The 18459-nt window shown below is 42.2% G+C and overlaps 3 protein-coding genes across 5 annotated transcripts; all 3 read right to left on the reverse strand.

Annotated features, from left to right (window-relative positions):
* Window positions 1-3021: 3021 nt before the first annotated feature.
* LOC111065510 lies at window positions 3022-5294 on the reverse strand. Its single transcript, XM_022353723.2, has 3 exons — window positions 4678-5294; window positions 4300-4609; window positions 3022-4234 (listed from the first exon to the last, which is right to left on the reverse strand). Exons 1-3 carry the CDS (start codon window positions 5292-5294, stop codon window positions 3047-3049), a joined length of 2115 nt encoding a protein of 704 aa, XP_022209415.2. The 3' UTR covers window positions 3022-3046.
* A 3746-nt stretch (window positions 5295-9040) lies between these two features.
* On the reverse strand, window positions 9041-17072 carry LOC111065586 (protein kinase C and casein kinase II substrate protein 3). Of its 3 annotated transcripts, none has more exons than XM_022353821.2 (10): window positions 16929-17071; window positions 14244-14350; window positions 13704-13813; window positions 11298-11635; window positions 10998-11224; window positions 10808-10928; window positions 10626-10739; window positions 10293-10543; window positions 9991-10148; window positions 9041-9905 (listed from the first exon to the last, which is right to left on the reverse strand). In XM_022353821.2, the coding sequence occupies exons 1-10, from the start codon at window positions 16995-16997 to the stop codon at window positions 9793-9795; spliced, it is 1608 nt and encodes a 535-aa protein (XP_022209513.2). In that variant the 5' UTR covers window positions 16998-17071; the 3' UTR covers window positions 9041-9792. The 3 variants fall into 3 exon arrangements, with proteins under 3 accessions (XP_022209513.2, XP_022209515.2, XP_022209516.2); XM_022353823.2 differs by lacking the exon at window positions 16929-17071 and adding an exon at window positions 16314-16408; XM_022353824.2 differs by lacking the exon at window positions 9041-9905 and having other exon boundaries at window positions 10067-10235; window positions 16929-17072.
* Window positions 17051-18409, reverse strand: LOC111065587 (zinc finger HIT domain-containing protein 2). The gene is made up of 2 exons (XM_022353825.2): window positions 18300-18409; window positions 17051-18244 (listed from the first exon to the last, which is right to left on the reverse strand). The coding sequence occupies exons 1-2, from the start codon at window positions 18326-18328 to the stop codon at window positions 17089-17091; spliced, it is 1185 nt and encodes a 394-aa protein (XP_022209517.2). The 5' UTR covers window positions 18329-18409; the 3' UTR covers window positions 17051-17088.
* Window positions 18410-18459: the final 50 nt, after the last annotated feature.

Here is an 18459-nt window from a genome sequence, read left to right on the forward strand (position 1 = left end):
GAATTTTTTTTGAAGAATTTTTTAAATCTGGTATTTTTTAAAGCTTTTTTCAGAGGTAGCGCTTCTTTTTTCACGTAACTCTAGTACCTTACGTCTGGTTGTAAAAGATAATTAAAACAGCTAGAAGTTAAGCCCAAACACTTTGTGATTTAAGCTTGCCGTCTGGGAATTATAAAGCATTGAAATGCAAAAATGATGATTTTTTTGCGGTATTTTTAACGAAATTTTTACTTTAAAAACTCAGGAAAAGTCGATAGAAAATTATATTGTGTGACCTCTATTTTTTTGTGTATATGTTGGTGCATCAATTAGACGTCGTTCAACCGATGTCGTTCAACCCGGAGATCGTCCGCGACAGCACATTCCGCCACAACAGCAGAGATTCGAATGTAAACACATTCGAATCAACATCCGGCGAGGAGCTGAGCCAGCAGTCTCCGGTGTCAAAATAGTATGTACACTTTATGTACATTATATACTAACCTTTCAGCCCTATAGGTAGGGAAAAGATGAAATAAAAACTTCAGTAATTCTTTGCACGAAAAGGAGAGCAGTCGTCTTTATTATTGAAAGCAGAAGCCCATCATATTGCTAAACCCATCCTATTAGACCCATCCTATTGGAACACCATCATCATAAGCTCACAAATTTATATACCGACTGTATACTAGTATAAAAGTAAAGTCGCGTCCAAAGAAGCGACTCACACGTTCCTTCTCGTTTTTTTAAATTTTTTTTTTGTTTTTTATGGGTGCATATTAATTAATGAAGAAAAGGCTCATCTGAAATTGGTTGATAAACCCTCCGAAAATCATATTTTACCGTTTGGAACGTTACCGCCGTTTCCATAGAATGATGATAATCTTTAAACGACGCTTAATTATATAAGTCGAATTCATGCTTGCATTTCAAACAGAAGTGAGGAGTGAGAGATTTTTTGGTCAGAGTCTGGGCCCATGAGCTTGGGGGCCGCACCGTCTTGCACGTACGTAGCTACGCCACTGCCGGGACGCCGCAAAGAGGTGCCCTTCAGTTGGATACTGAGTTGGCGGATCGCTCCCGCAGTCAAGGAGAAGCTCAACAGAGGAGTCCCGCTCCATCACCCAGATAGGCGGCAGCTAATACGCGCAAAAGCTCGGACGAGCCCATTTCTTATATCTCCCTTGCGCCTTACTGTACGCTTAATACCAGCAGCGCTCGCAAGTAGCAGCTTATTGGGCAAGGGAAAAGGGGTGATCAGCTGAAATTCTAGCAGGCAGAGCTAGTGCTTAGAGGATGGCTAGTTAGTGCCCGTGAACCGTGCAGTGAGACAGCTGCGTCGGCGACCCTTCGCTATTGGGAGCGAGGGAATCGGGAGAGACCCCCTTGTGGATCAGGACGGCGAGTCGCCAGAGGCATACCAGATGCCCACAAAATTTTTATTTTTTTTATTTTTTAACTATTACGTTTGTGTCACAGCAAGATAAGGAAGTGTTTGTGCAGTGAGCAATGAAAGAGAGGTCAGGGAATGCGCGCTTAGAACATTTTGTTTCCATCCCGGTGTTTTTCCTCTCTCCCCTTTCTCCTTTAAAGATGCTGCAATAGGTCGGTGAAAGCGCTTTCTTCGATGGATTCCTGATAAGGGTGAGTGCTTTTACGGCCACATAAGTCGTCATTTTTGTACAACGGACAAAACAAGCAGATATGTATTTATACGCGGACTTAGTTAATTATGCGCCAGCCCATCCTCTGCCATCAAAGTTTATGCGTAGCACTTCTTGCAAGCGAACGATCACATTTCCGAAAAATTCGATTAATTTCCAAGCAGAGACTGGCTTTCCTAGCAGCGATCTTCGCGCTTAAATATTTAGTCATATCAATTCGAATTTATTCATATTTATTTATTATTTGTTCGTATTTATTCATTTTTAGTCCATTTAATACCATTTATTTCTCGTGCATTACATTGTAGCTCAAGTATGTCGGTATGTTCAATTTTATAAAATTTAGAATATATTTTATAATGTTTTAATCTGTTTTTGTTTTGCCTTAGCTAGCACTCTCCCCATGCAGGCATCTCTAGGCGAAAGGGGCCATTCCATCTTTAATGAAGGCGGCTTGGAATGGCCAAGGTAGGGGCATGGCATGAGGGGGGAAAGATCATCACCCCTAATAGCCGACGAGCAGAAGCCGGACCAACAACTAGCCTGGTATAATTTATATATATTTGTGTTCGTGGGTAGGCAGGTGAAACGTTACACTTTATTGGGTCGGAAACGTTTCCTTCTCTGCGTTGCACACACATCCACTTTTACCACAACTAATTAACTCCTTAACTTTTTTTGGGTACGGGTAATAGATTTCTGGCGCCACTGTTTGTTAGATAGTGGTCTGATTAAATGTTAAAATGGGTTCTTTTTACCGATCGATTTATTGTTTAGTTTGAAAGACTACAATGGATTACAGGCTAACTTACATATAATTATATTTACTATGATAAGTTACAAAAATTCAATAGTTTTGTCCACCGGAGAGATTCATAAAGTCGAGATAATCATTTATTCGTACTAACACTCAAGTGCATTCACACGCCAATGACAAAATCATTCTTACAAAATGTCTATAAATCATTTGGGTTATACCATTGTCATTAATATATACTAGATTATAAGTACACATAAATAAACGCAATCAATTATACAAAGAACTTTTATCAGAATATCTGAATCGTTGTGTTGTCTAGCTATGACTGATTAGATCAATGAAGTGATGAGATAGATTTTGTGGGTTCTCTGGCTAAAGTTAGGACTAACACTAGTTAACATAGGTAATACAATTTAATTATGTACATAGATATACGATTAGAATTAATTAGTTTGCGCATCCCCCGAACAATCTGATCATGGTAATTGTCAAGTGACAATTATCCGAGAGTATCCATGCCAATTGTCATGTAATTGTCAACCCCCCCCCAACATTTGCTCTTTGCACAATCACGATACCGAACTGTGGTCACAACTGTGGTTCCTGTGCTGCCCTGCGGTTGCCCGGTGCTGATCGAACCCGATTATTTTTTGCAGACACAAAACTTCTTTGCTTCCTTCACACGAACGCACTGCGACTGTGTCGCATAGGAGTCCAGCCGACTAATGCTGCTCACCGTAGTGGAGATTCTTTCGGTCTTGGGGTTCCACTGGGCAGAGGCCTCAAGGAAACCACCGCCGGGGGAAATGGATAGCCCTACCAGATAGATATTTGAATTACCTTTCCTGTGAAGGGACGATATTTTGGCTAGCTTCAGAGTTTGACACTTTTGCGTGCCTTTCAGGCCAGTCAGAAATTTGTTTATGGTCTCCACTATCTGCTCAGCTATCGTCCTGGCCATTGGATCTGTAGCGGGAACCTCCGTGAAGCCGACACAACCGCACCAATGGTCGTCGATGCCTGCGAGGGAACAGTTTCTGGACAAGGACACCGCCTCGAAGACGCTGTGACAGGTGGGACACCCCTCGGGTCGTGGCAACTGTTCCGCGGGTGTGTCCAGTTCCAAGATGTGCTTGAGTGTGGCATGAATGTCGTAGGGCGAAGTCAGCCGGTTCTTGTTTGCCTTCAAGCTGTGCAAGAACTCCGGATACTTGTCTCGGATCCATTTGGGGATACGCATGTAAATAACCGGCAGCCGCTCCTCTAGAAAACCGCTGTCTAACTTGCGCAGCACCCCGAATCGACTGCCATGATCGCTGAAGAAGATGACAATGGTGTTGTTCATGATCCCGTTGTGGTCGAGTGTGCGCATATACTTGACCATTCTGGCATCCATGGCGGAGGGCATGGAAAAGTCGTTGTGGCTGAAAGAGTTGGTCCAAAACATGCCAAAGAACTTACGATCCTTGTGAACCTCTGTAAACTGCTCGGCCATGTCGTAGATGTACTCAGCGGCAGACCTTCGGCCCAAGCAGTATGGTATGTTCTTTATAACCCTCTTCGTCAGTTCCTTCTCCAGGGCCAGGATCATCGGGCGTCCATACACATCCGTGGGAGGCGTGCGAAAACCCATCTTCAGATAATCGAATGTCGATAAACTACTCCAGTCCTCGGCATAGGCGGTCGCGTAGCCTTTCGCCCTGAAGCTCTTCCAGATCATGGGACAGGCATCCAGCCCACCCACTGCGGTTGGTCGGCACTTAGAATATGATCGGGTTTGGTTGAAGCCCGTGAGGACGGCCATCAGATTGGGAAAGGTATTGTCGCCCATCTGCAGAAACAGAAGCCATCCATTAAGGAACGAATCTACGAGCATGATATACAACGCTTAACAACCTTGTTATAACCCTGCAGCTCGTACCACGGCTGTTCCCGGAAATACTTGAACGTCAATGGCATGGTTAGCTCAAAGTTCATGCGTGAAAGCGAATCTATGCCCCAGAGCAGGACGCTGGGCCTTCTCTCCGCACCTCCATCAGCAGGCGATGAAGGCGTGGGGTCTGGGTCTGGCTTTCGTGGATGCACAAAACTAAAACCATCCTCTTGCAGGACTTTTGAACTGTTTGGCCGACGACATTCAGTGATCACTGCCTCCACGTGGTTGGGTACCACAAAATCCTGGGGGAACGTAACGCATGGAAGCAGCCTGCACAAATAATGATCTATGACTACCTTCTTTGGATGCATAATTCTGAGTATACCTTTAGCACTTACTTGTACTGAGAGTCAGCTTTTGTCCGAACTCCTGCTCTCAAGATCTGCTTGTAGCAACATGTTAAATTGGCATTGTTCATGTGCAGTTCGTAGGTCCGATCTTTTTCATTGTAGTTGACTTTCAGCATGTCCGGTCTCTTATCACACACTACATAGCGTTTCCTGTGGTACACATTTAAGATATTTCTGGAGAAGGGGTTTAGATAGGGCATTTGACACTGAGGCGTATTCACAAAGAATCTATTGTTTTTTTCCTCGGACTTTGATGCTTTGGTGGTCCTTGCTGTCAATTGCTGTTCCAAGACTAAGTTCGTGGTTGACTGTTCAGTATTCGTGGTTGACTTTTCATTGGTCGTGGTTGAGTGTTCGTTTTCGGTGGTAGACTGTTCAAAGACAGAGGTTGTACGATTCGCTTCCCACTTTGCTAACGCCTCATTCGCTCCCGGAGTAGTGGACGTACTGGACTCTGGTTGAACTAATACGGGACTCCAAGTGTAGAAAGCAAGAGTAAAGAGCCCCACAAATATAAGGGCTAACTTCACTATCCATGTTGCAGAACTCTTCTCCTTGGGCGAATGCTCGTCAGTCGGAATTAGTTGGTATTTAGTGTTTAACATGCCCTCGCCTCGCACTTATCAACAGTAATTTCGTGACAAAAAATAAATACAAATATTCGGAGCCGATATGTCCGAACTGTTCGCGCTTCTTAGTACAACTGCTAGAATATTTATCTACCAGTGACGCATTAGAGTACTATCGCTTCGACAGCTTGAAAGCAACACAGCATTGCGACCATGCAAACCCCTCTCTCTATACAGTATATAATAAATCGCACTCCACAATATTAAGGATCGTGACCATAAACATTTTAATCGCACGTTTCATATTCATAGCTCAAAACGATACTTACATAGATGCAATTTCTACCCAAGCGGAACGTTCTGGCAAACTATTAAGTCTGAGTCAAGCACAATGGAATTTGTTTTTGAATATGCTAATTTTTACACCAGGTCTTAATTTAGATAATAAGCAAAAATATAAACATACATACACTCATAAGTACGTATTCGTATACATACATATGTACGTATTCTTGATCAGTATAATGTTAATAACATTATTTTCATGTTGAAATTAACTTGATTTTACGTATACAGACCTAATACTTAGGAACTTCATTTGTTGTATTGATAACCTATACAAGAAGTTCTTATGAATTTCTTTCCAGGACACATTCCTTATGCATTCTGAGGGAAGCGAAGAATTCGCGTATCGGATGCAAACGTTTTTTGATACATTATTTTCTCGCTTAAGTTATAATGCATAATTATAAAAACAATTCGGAAAAAAAACGAACGAACGAAATTCGTGTAAATTTATTTAGCAGACAGAAGAAAGCGTGTCTGACCTCATAAGGTACATCGGTAAACACATCCTTGATCTGCAATCAAAAGCCGCGTGTTGATATGGAAACTATTATAAATAGGGAACTTGTTTTAATGCAGTAGACCAAAGTGCAAAACGTTACATGGAGGACAAGGAAATCATATAAATCATGAAAAAGCTTTTAATGTGCATTTTACTGACAAGGTACACTGAGACTAAAAAATTAAATGTCTGTTAATATACATTTTATATAAATCTGTCGCGATATTATCGTCTAAGTTTATTGAACGACAACTAATTGACCCAATTAACATAAATTTTCATTAACTTAGATGTATTTAAGCAATGTTTTCTATGACTATTTTTTTTATTAAAAAAATTTTATTCTTGATAAAAGTTAATTCACAAAATCTTTCTAACATATTCAACTATCTATTTCTATTTAAAACGAGAAGGAACGTGTCAGTCGCTTCTGGGGACGCGACTCTACTTATACCCGTACTCAGTCAGAATATATATTTTTGAGCATATGACTTTTTAAAATTGTTGAATTAAAAAATTTTTATATTTTACATATATTTGCTACGTCTATTATCTACATCTACTATATAGATTATACATCTACATCTATGTAGCGGGTCTCTTACTGCAGGGGGCGGAAAAAGCAACTGAAAATTAATTTCTTCAATCTGGCTATAATTATGATCCGATCTTATTCAGATTCGGCAATCTGGTAGATATAGACATTCTCTACGATACTGCGTTTTTAGTTTTATCGTATTTTTAAAATTGTGCCTGCCACAGATTTTCGTCCCGTGTGTTGGCGGATGGGGGCGGGGCGAAATTTTGAAATACATTTGTAGCAGTGTTATATCACATGAGTCTGGAAACCAAATTTGGTTGCCCTAGCTCTCATAGTTTCTGAGATCTAGGCGACAAACAAGACGGACAGACGGTCAGACTCACAGACGGACAGACAGACATAGCTCTATCGACTCGGCTATTGATGTTGATCAAGAATATATATACTTTATGGGGTCGGAAACGTTTACTTCTTTGCGTTGCACACATCCACTTTTACCACAAATCTAATATACCCCTACCGTTTTTTTTTAATTATGGGTATAAAAATGGAAAAAACTTAAAAGTAAATTTTATTATTTTTGAAGAGCGAAAAAATAAATGTCAATCTTTTCCAATCTTTTTGGTGTTTCGCTTTCCTTGTAGTATGGTCATTGTAGTTTGTGAATTATTTTCGTTTTTAACCAAAATAGATGCAAAACACATTTATTTTTGTTTTTTGGAAAATGATACCTATTGTGGACACCCTGTTTTTTTGTATTTAATGCGTGTATTTGGTTGAGAAACTGCATAATATCGTTGTTAATGGTAATGTAGTACAAATAAATGACATTTAAACCACTGTGAATCTTCAACCAGCTGCTTATCACTATTGGAAGAAATTGGTCCTCTGCAAAGGGCTACACCACAGAAGCCTTCGAAGCGTGGTAGAAAGCCGATGGAAAGCTCCGAGCTTACTTCTCCTGATCGCATTGTTTCTTTGAAGGAAAAAGCAGCTAAGAAACATTCGAAGTTAAAAAAAAAATGCAAGCATCTGTTTCTGCCCAGAAAAAGCGTGGACGGAAGGCATCATTAGCCAAACCAGAAGCAAAGCAAACCAAGGCTCTTTCGGACGATGATCAGGATTTTTGCACCTGTCTGTATTTTTGTATTTCTGGTAAATGTCTGTCTGTCTATCTTGATGAGCGCCTAGATTTTAGAGTCTATAGGAGCTGATATCACACTGCTACAAGTGTATTTCAACATTTCGCCCCAACCCCTTCCGCCACCACAAAGGATGAAAATCTTTGGCAGGCACAATTTTAACTGAAAACGCAGTATCGTAGAGAATGTCCATATCTACCAGATTGCCGAATCTGAATCCGATCGGATCATAATTATAGCCAGAATGGAAAACTTCATTTTCAGTTGCTTCCCCCGCCTCCTACAGCAAGAGACACGCTACTCATTCTCTTCTGTCTCGCACACTCTGCCTCGTTCAGTGCGCGAGCGCCCTCTAGCAGAGGAGATGTAGAATCTAAATGGTACATGTATAATATACATGTTATATGTATAATATACATACATAGTAGATGAAGATGTAGATAACAGATGTAACAAAAAATGTAAATGTAAAATTTTTTTTTAATTCTAAAATTCTAAAAAATCATAAGCTCAAAAATGTATATACTGACTGAGTACGGGTATAAATAGAGTCGCGTCCCAAGAAGTGACTCACACGATCCTTCTCTTTTTTCCAAAAAAGGTTACTTCCCTAAATTCTTAATAAAACAATTCTGAATGAAGGAATCAATTTAGTTCTTCACTGATCGTTAGCTAATACCTCTAGCTTTAAATTGGTACACATATGTTTGTATAATATGCAATTGGTCAAAAGTTATGAGGCAATAACAAAAATGTACACAACCGGGCCCTCTCCCTTACAAAATAAATTAAACCTTTTTTCATAGAAAATCTTAAGGTACGGAATAATAAATAATACGTGTAAAAAATTTGAGAATTTTAGTCTTAAGAGCTGTTTACACTTTTATTGATCTTCTTTTCCGTAGTGGCTGATGCTGAGGTTGAAATATGTAGATTGATATACCCGTCGTTCGTCCGCTCATACAAATCATGTCTCATATTTTTTTTGACAGTTCAATTAACATGTGTGTATAATACTTAAGAGAGCAGGAAGAAAATTATGAGTTACTACCAAGTTCGTACCTAGGGGGAGGCAGGGGGGCAGCTGCCCAACCTTTACCATACTTTTTAGTTGAATATACATCGGACATTTTTTTTGTAAAGTTATTTTATATGATTTGGAACCCCCTTCGCGAAACCCTGGATACGACGTTGGTGACTACCACAAACAAATAATTGACACCTTTCCCTAACTAGATAGAACCATCGCATATCTTGTTTATTGTGGGTTTTATTTCAATAATTTAAGTCATTTAAAAATGTACATGTACAATAATATACGTATACACAATCCAATATGTACGTATGTATACACAAAACTTCATAAATAATAAAATGTTCAAGAAACGCATTACAAATGCTATGCATGTACAATATCGAAATCTGGCAGGGCGGTCGCTCCGCTCGCACCGGCCGGCCGACCACTAAAAGGTAACGAACGGCCCAACAAGTGGATAAAAATGCGACCACATTCTGACAAAAAATACAATACAATACATAATTTCACTTTCAGTTTGTTATACATAGCATAAACTACATAATACATTTAGTTCGTAATGTCATTTTATATGTTTGACGCTTACACTTATTGTTGTTCCTTCATATGACGACGTTTTTAGCTACGTTTTTTTGCTCGCATTTGTGTCGGGCTGCTACGGTTGGTGAGTTAATTGGTAGGTTTGTTGGTTGATTTCTTGATTGGTAGGATAGCCATTGCTGCGTCGTACCTTAAATGCCCCACACTATACGAGTAAGTGTGAGTCGATTGCTCGTAACAAATTCTAATACATATGTATGGTAATATTTTCATCAACGACTGTTTTACTGTATACGCATTATTCCGTAAAGCGTATTTAACCTCGGTTTATTTCTATATATATATATATTTATATACGTAAGTATATGCATTCATATATCTGTTTAACGACTTCGGCTGCTGCCCATCCCGCTGCCAGAGTTATCCGCTTACGCGGAACAAAGTTCCACATAGTTGGCCGGATATAAGCCAACGCGCCCATTCATGCGTCCCTTGCACCAGCCCTGCTCGTCCTCATCTTCAAGCTTTTCAAAAACTTCACCTGCCATATACAAAGATAGAAAGATAGGGAGAGGGAACCAGATTAGAAACGAAGCAGATCTGGTCAGATGGAAGGCTTCACCCACCTTGTTTGAATGTGAGCTCATCACTTTCAGCGCCCTCGTAATCGTACAACGCTTTGACTGGCACGCCCGGCTCACCGTTGTCGACCAGCACGTTGTCGGCCTCATCCCACTCCTCCTCCTCGTCGAATGGATTGGAATCGACTTTGCCGTTGCCATTGCTGCACGGGTTTGTATGTTTTGTGTGAGAGTACACGAATTGAAATCAATTAGTTCAATGAAAATGAGCGCTTCAACGCGAATTGTGTCTGTGGGACCAGGCGGGTGTATCGTAATTCAAAACAATACAAAATGTTTCAACTTACGTTACGCTCGGATTGCGATTCGGTGCTACCACTGCCGCGCCCGCTCCCGCTCCCGCTGACGACGCTGCTGTTACTGTGGCTGCTGCTGCTGCTGTCGTCGAGCCGACGGCTGCCGGCGCCGCTGACGTTCTGGCTTCAGTTGTTGTGGCAGAAGATGGCGTTGCCGCTTGTTCGCTCTTGCCACTCGCTCTGCTGCTAGCGCTGCCTCCGGCGCTGTTGCTCTTCTTGAGACTATTTGTGGAGTGGTATTCCTGTGAAGTGAGGTGAGGAGAACAGACTCACGATTAGCATATATGAAAATACATAGCACAATGAGTTCCTAAGTTGTCTTACGTGGATGCCCTCTTCGGCAACAGGTCGCTGATTGATGAGCGTAATGGGTGCCGCCGGCAGTGCCTCTTTTGATTTGTTGCCCTTGGCAATGTCGCGGAACTCCTCGGTGTATTCCTAAATATGCAGAAAGTAACCCTATTAAACAGATTCAACAGAGATTTTGGACAGGGCATACAACTTACCACAAATATTGGCCAATTCATGGCCATGTTAATACCATGATTGTTTGACCACCACTTAAGATCCTTTTGCTGGTCCGCATTGTTGATCGTATGATAGAATTCGTCATAGATTTGGGGCAGGCTGCAAAGGAAAGCGAACAATATTCGATTCAATTAAGCCACACACAAACGGAGGAAAATCGCAACGAACCTTTGCACTTTGGTGAGATCCAGACTCGAGTGCACATTGAACAATATGTCCTTGAAGAATAGCAGCCGCGTCTTCTCCATGGTTTGGCACTTTTCATACACAGATGTCATTTCCTCAATGTAAACCGAATTGAATTTGGTGATTTCGGAAATGGCTTGCTCGTACTTCTCGCGGCACTTTTGCACTTGATCTTTGGTCTTTTGCACGCGATCGTGCATTTTCTTCACCTGCAACAAGAGACAACAAATCACATTAGCATAGGCATATTCCAAGGATTATCTATGATATTCGAGTATTTACCTGATCAGGGGACAGCGAACTGTCGGCATTGGCATTGCGCTCTTGGTTGGTTGCACTGCGTTCTGTCTTGCAGGCCGAGTGATAGTCGGCCTTGGCCTTCTCGACCTTGGCCAGCAGCTTTGCCCACGGCTTTTGGGCCTTCTTGAACATATCCTCCATATCCTTGCGCTCCTTGATCTGCATAAGCGTGTGATGGTAGTTCTCCTTCTGCCACGTCTTGATCTGGCTATTGACATCGTTGCACAGGCTGTCCTTGATCTTCATGTGCACATCGCAGACGCGCTCCGACTCCGTCAGCACACCCTTCCAGGCCGCCTCGGTGGTGCCGTATTCCGGCCCTGCAACCAATCAAGCATATCTCTTACACAAACTGATCCCCAATTATTTATAGATTATACGGTTGTTGCCTACGGTTGACGTCATCTCTGCCCTACAGCGTTTTGAACACGAACCATTACGTTGGGGAGCACTTCTACGTTTTATCTAATCACCTCAAAGCACCCAAGCCGTTCGCGAGTCGAGGAGCGTGCTCGAGAATATCGGATTGTATGGTATGGGTATGGTTCGTTTTCTCGGCAATCGTGCGATCGTACATCCATATTTATGTATGCATGGATGTGTCTGTGTGCCGGAGTGGGTCGAAAAATACCTCACATTTTTGGCATTTTTTATTGGGCGCTAACAAAGAGCGCAAACTGTAATCAAAATTTATATGATGCTCGTGTTATAATTGGAAATGCACGAAACTCGTTTGACTAACGAGAGACTATTCTCAATCGGATGCCCACTGCCCCCCTGCCCCTATCCATGCCACTACACACACACACACACATGCTCGTACACTCAGAGATATATAGAAATTGAGACGCTTAGCACAGAAATAACTCGTTCTATTTTCCCCGTCGCATTGATTTTTGAAACCATTTCAAGCGACGCTTTGGTGCCGGTTTGGTCTAGTCTGGATGGACACTAGCTGGAGCTTCTGCTTCTGTCTCGGCCTCTGCCTTTCTGCATCCGTTGCCTCTGACTCTGGCTAGACGCAAAACTAGGCAAATTCCGCTCGTATTCGTATTTGTATATGTATACGTGGGGATGGCAGAAGAGTAGGCAGTGGAAGTGGCCGGGAGTAGGCGGCGGTGGTAGAAGTAGCCGCTTTTGCAATTGGCTTTTGCTGGTTACTGTGAAAGTGGACAGCAACAACAGCCGCCAGCAATGAGGCAAAGCGGTTACCAACTTTGCAAGCGCTGTGTACTCGATTTCATTTCGCGAAGAAGCGCTCTACGCACACTGTGCCGGATATCCAAATAAAATGGCTAGGGCGAACCCCCAATTTATGGGTTTAGGGTTTTTTTTGGTAATAGAAAAAAAAACTTTGAAACGGCATACATACATAAAAATATGATAGGAATATATCAACAAATTATGACGAAATCATGGTTAAGCTTGAACAATTTTGTGTTAATTTGAGCTACTCTGCCAGTGGGCTGTCTTTTTTCATTTGGGAGAAATCCAACCAGAAGAACAAGAATCCTTATGAGCGAAATTCGAGTCGACCATCAATGCACACGCAATGTATGTTGTTTTTGCAATTCTAGGGCATTCTCTTTTGCTTCATTCGCTTGTGCGTCTGGGAGTGAAAAACATTCACAAGAATAAAATGACAACAAGTTAGGCGCTTATTACAACATTCCTTTCATAAAAAATATTCAAAAGACCTTTCGAAATCGAAGTCATCTGCAGATTTTTTGCAATTGTTATCTCAATGAAATTCTTTCGAAAACTGTTTATAGATCCTATGAAGGACAAAAAAACTAGAGAAGTTAACCCATCAAAGAGCGAAAACTCCGAGGCTAAGTTCTAGTATTTATAGCAGAGCTCCCGCAGCGCTCATCATTAAAATATTTCATTTAGTAGTCGTGCAGTTTGGTACCACTGTGCAATGCCTCAGCCGCTGCTTCCATCACACCGTCTCAGTCGATGGTAGTGGACAAAAAACGAGGTAACAACAACAAAAAGCCCATTAATAGCTTAAGCCACTTATCGCACAACGGCAACAACAATGCTCAGAATGATGTACAGAATGTGGCAAATAGGAACAGAGGTAGCCATGGGCCAGGAGGCAGCGGCAGCGGCAGGGGCAGAGGGGCAGGAGTCAGCGGTGGGAAGACAACGTGACGCAGTCGCTATCACCAGCAGCAGGTCACTGGCGCACTCCACTGGGCCCCCGCCACCTACCAGGGCGTGAATGAATGTGTAAAACAAATAGCATGGCTACACAGCGTGCGAGAGAAGAAGATGGATGTCCTATTCCACAGTTACCACCCACAGCACTCTAACTAAAACACTCCATCTTCACTCCACTTCATCGCAATCCCAATCCCACCTGATCTGCCTGCGATTGCTTACCTTTCTCAATGAAGTCACCCCATTTCTTTGACCAGGCGCGCAAACTTTTTGCATATCCCTTCTCGATGTCGGCTCGCTCCTGAATCAGTTGCTGTAGGTCATTGCAGAGTCTGCGCAAGAGAGAGATGGAGATAAAATCAAATTAATAACAATGCAGAAAGGTTCACTTCGGGGAATCGAAGCTTATGTACCCTGGGGTACAATTATATTCAAGGAATAATATTATATGCGAATTATAGATAATTAAATAAAAAAATATAGGCAGACCTATAGTTTAACTAGATTTAATATATATATTATATGTATATAGTTTAAATATATATATTATATGTATATAGTTTATGGCGTCAACGATTCTTCCTTCTTTGCGGTACAAACATTTGAACAAAATGATAATACCCCCCAAGTGGGTTATAATGGGTACAACAATGAAAACTGGTTTGCTGGCAATGACCCAACACCGTTGTGGTACAACCGTTGACAGAGTGACATAGGGGAGGGGAGGGGAGGGTGGACGACGGTACTCTATTTGCAACTCACTTGTAGCCATCCTCGATGCGTTTGGTGGTGCGTTTGTAGTTGCCGGGCTCCCAGAAGGAATCGCTTCCAGCCTGCAAGAGCTGATCATCGCTGTGGTGGGACATTTCCTGTGAATTCGAGGTATGGAGGATGCCATTAAATTATAAATTAATCAAATGAATCAATCAACAAGTACCACACGCGAAACGACAAGGGGGGAGGGGGCAGAACGATATAATCATAAATTATTTGAGCTACGTAAATAGAAATCTCTCTCTACGTCTCTCTCTCTTTGGCCGTAAACATCACTCATACAACACAAAAAAACAACAACCATGTTCTTTGGTTATAAGAGCAACTTGTAGGTTTATCTTAGGCCAACAAATTACTTTATGCGGCGATTGTTTGTTAAACAATATCTTACATATATATGGGAGGAAGATTGCTTTGTATATTAATTGTTTGGTTAAAAGTTTAGTCTGGAAACCTGCATGTACATATGTATGTGTGTATGAACGTAAGTATTTCAGAAGTTTAGCAGAAGAGGGAATTAGTTTAGAAAGTCTATGTAAAACCATAAAATGCAGAATTTGCCAAAACTAGCACTCGTAAGCACTTAATTCACTAAATACGAGGGCAAATTGTTGCTGAAATTGTATACAAGACATTTGTAATGCGTAATCAAGAACAAGAGTGACCATTGCAACGTGCTGGAATGCGATCGGCCACTCTAGCCCAGCCCACCTAAAACCAAAATCGGAATCAGCCTTGAAGTTGATTATGGTTTAATTTTTAGTCTGACCTTAATAGCTGTGCGTACTGCTGTCTCACTAAACGTATACTTTTTTTATGGATCAGATACATACATATATCTTGAACGCATTCCTTTGAATGGTTTTTTTCTAGCGCCAACATTGATAAGGCAACATTTACTTTTCTGAGTCATTGATAGTGCTCCACTTTACGTAATCCTCATTGCGTATACATATACTAGAATATCGATAACGTCTCAGTAGACAATAGTCGAAATTAGGAAAATTCCTTATCTTATCAGTGATTAAATGGGGAGAAGTTGGTTTCCCAGCACTTCCGTCCGTCCGTCCGTCCGTCCGTCCATCAGCTGTTTGTAAACAAATGCAGCAATTGCTTCATATACGAATGACACACACATGCAAGCAAAAACACATTGTTAAAGTAGCTGTTATGTTATCATCAATGACTAGCATGGATAATGGGGGGTACATTGTGCATCATTGAATAGGGAATTTAATCGTCCACACACACACACACACTACAGCGACAACACGTCTGACATGTCTTTGATTTTGGGCGTCATCCATCGGCCAAGCAACTATTTTGTTGTCATTGCCATCCGTAGCTTCGCGATCGGTATTGCTTACGGTGTTTTATAGTATTTCCATCAGGTTTTTCTGGTGATTCGCTTGCGCGGTTATAAATTTAGCTGCATGCAGTCATAACTACTACTTATTTAGCATTGGTTTGGACGAGGTATTTGGGATTTGCTGCTGCTGCTGCAGCGGCTCCACCAGCGCTGGAGCAGTAGAAATTTTCAACAGAAAGTATACGAAACAGGTTGACGCATACTTCGCATATTTGTGGAGATAGATAAGCAGCACAGCACACACAAACACAAACACACAGGGAAGATAAGCGAAACTCGTTTATCTTAAAGATTGAACTTCTCGTTGGGTGTTTTTTCTTTTTAGGCCTATTAACAGTAAATAATTGCATTTCTATCCAGGCACCTTACATAAGGCAACGACGAGATAGTGCGGGAGAGAGATCTCCTCTGTGCGCACAGCAAATTGTTTCCTTTTTTGCTTTAATTATTAACAAGCGAAGCGTACGAAGAACACTTGCTGGCCGATGGGATTTTGTTGTTGCCAGACTCACACCTATGCACACACCACCACAGCGCACAGACACACACACACACAACCACGGAGTACACGCATTGAAATTCCGCTACACCCAAAGTAAACCGTACGTGTGCGCATTTCAATTAATTAAGCACACGGGATGGGGGCAGGAACAAAATTCCCTATTTTAGGACAAGGTGCGAAGACCTACCAAATAACAAAATAGCGTAAAAAGCGTAGTACCGAGTTCCCAACTAAAAAAACTATGTGCGGTGTAGTGTGACCGCGGATTTATCGATCTAATATACCGCCCGACCCTCAGAATTATACCGAAATATACATTGTCACTTTCAAAATATACCGTAAATATACTGAGGCAAAACTAAATAACCCACTTAACCGCCATTAAATTAAATGCTCCTTGTAGGTCCACTATACATCCTCTTTACTTACAAAAAAAAATCGTGCTATCGTGCTATATCTTTCAACTGAACAGCGCTAGTTGTGCGCTATTTCGTGCATATATTGAAATACCCACTGGTCGACAATGGGTTAATCGTTCTCTGTCCACGATCGGATATCATATTCGTTAACTTTATTATGCCCTTTGAAATTACTAGCAAGCTAAAACTCTCAGCCCTGACTATACTCCTATCCGATAGATAAATCAATTTTCTACAAGATTCTACTCAAGATTCAAAGTATAGTTTAAACACATAAGGCATAAAACGTAAGTGGGAATGAAATGTAACGTAAGTGGGAATAAAATTATGGTTTGGCTCAGGATAACTATCAATGCATTGGTAACTCCTACTAAAATACTTACAAAAATTAACATTAGAGATTGCATCATACCACGGACGAAAACAGCCCCAGATGAAATCAGATGGTCCATTTTTACATGGGGAACACAAATTTAGCCAGACAAAAAATAAACAAGATTTTGAATATGAATATGAATGTGTATGTGTATTTTGACTTATATTTCAGAGGACCTCTTCCCTCATGACATACGAAAGCAAGAACTTGATTTTCTTCGCCAACTGCGACACTTTGCTTCGATTCAGCTCCACGCTGCCGCTGGCAAGGGCAAACAGTTTCTGGAACCCGGCCTCCTGCGAAGCCTTCCGGTTGATCAGCGCCTTGCATTGCTCCAGCAGGCGGAGGATGTCGCTCAGGGCGGCCAGTTTGTGGTCCCGCGTGCCCATGAGCTGGCGGGCATCCTGCTTCAACTGTTCCCTGCTCTCGACGAAGAAGTTTGTGCCCACACCGGCACTACCCACTGCCGCAGCGCCCGCTGGGCCGTTGCCCGTAGTGATGGCCTCCATTTCCACCGAGATAATGGCGTCTTCAGCGTCCTCGAAGTTGGTGCCGTACTTGAGGGTAGCGCTGAGATTCACTAGATGTGCGGCAGCCTCGCTAGCGTTGGTTTGATGCTCGCCGGCGTAGAAGCGGGTCACGCACGCATACGCGCTCAAGATGTTCCACAGGTTGTAGTGCAGAGAGGGCGACGGCGTCTTCTGGCAAATATCCGAGAACTTTGGTATATTCTCTTGGATTTCGGGTATGGAGTCGTCTGTTTTTTTGGCTTCTCCTGGTGCAGGAATTTCCACAATCTTAGAGTTCTTCGCCTTGCCCCACCAGGGTTTGTAGTCCGGCATGAGCTTCATGATGTCCCCGCTGGCAATTAGCTTCTGGAACTCGCCTTGTTCTTCCTGTGTTAGGCGGCTCCAAACCTCATCAGCGTCGTTGATGTCGATGCCCTTCAGGCGCGCAGCAATGTCCTCCTCCACTTCCTCTTCAAATGCTTCTTCTGTTTCATCGCCAGGTTCTTCCTCATCATCATCATCTTCTTGTCCTTCCTCATTGTCCGATCCCAGCGGGTTGTCCAGTCCGTCTGCGTCAAAGTCCTTGGGATTGAAGCCAGCGTCCGTTTCCCGCATACGCTTCAATATGTCGTAGATCTTTCTCATGTCCTGTTGGCTTTCGGGCGCCGTAGTCGCACCGGCTAGCTCGTCCTGTATGCAGGATTTGTAGAACTCCTCGGAGCATTTGAGATGTGTCTGCGACTTGTAGCAGGCAACACTGCAGTACAGCGCATTGCACTTGGGGCAGCTGTACTTGAATGGCACTGCATGGCAGCTGCAATGGAAGTTAAATATAAATACTACATCTTGAAAGAGGTGCCTCTACTTACAAATGACACTTTTCAGCTGCCTCCGACATGATCAAAAATAAAAAAATTCACGGTCTTAACAAAAAAATGCGGCATCCAAACAGCTGGCAACGCGTTTTTAGTGCGACCAGAGGGACAATTTGTTTTATATTTCATGGTAGAATTATTCATAGGGTATGGG

The sequence above is a fragment of the Drosophila obscura genome, unplaced genomic scaffold, assembly GCF_018151105.1.
Source record: "Drosophila obscura isolate BZ-5 IFL unplaced genomic scaffold, ASM1815110v1 contig_192, whole genome shotgun sequence".
Classification (NCBI taxonomy): domain Eukaryota; kingdom Metazoa; phylum Arthropoda; class Insecta; order Diptera; family Drosophilidae; genus Drosophila; species Drosophila obscura.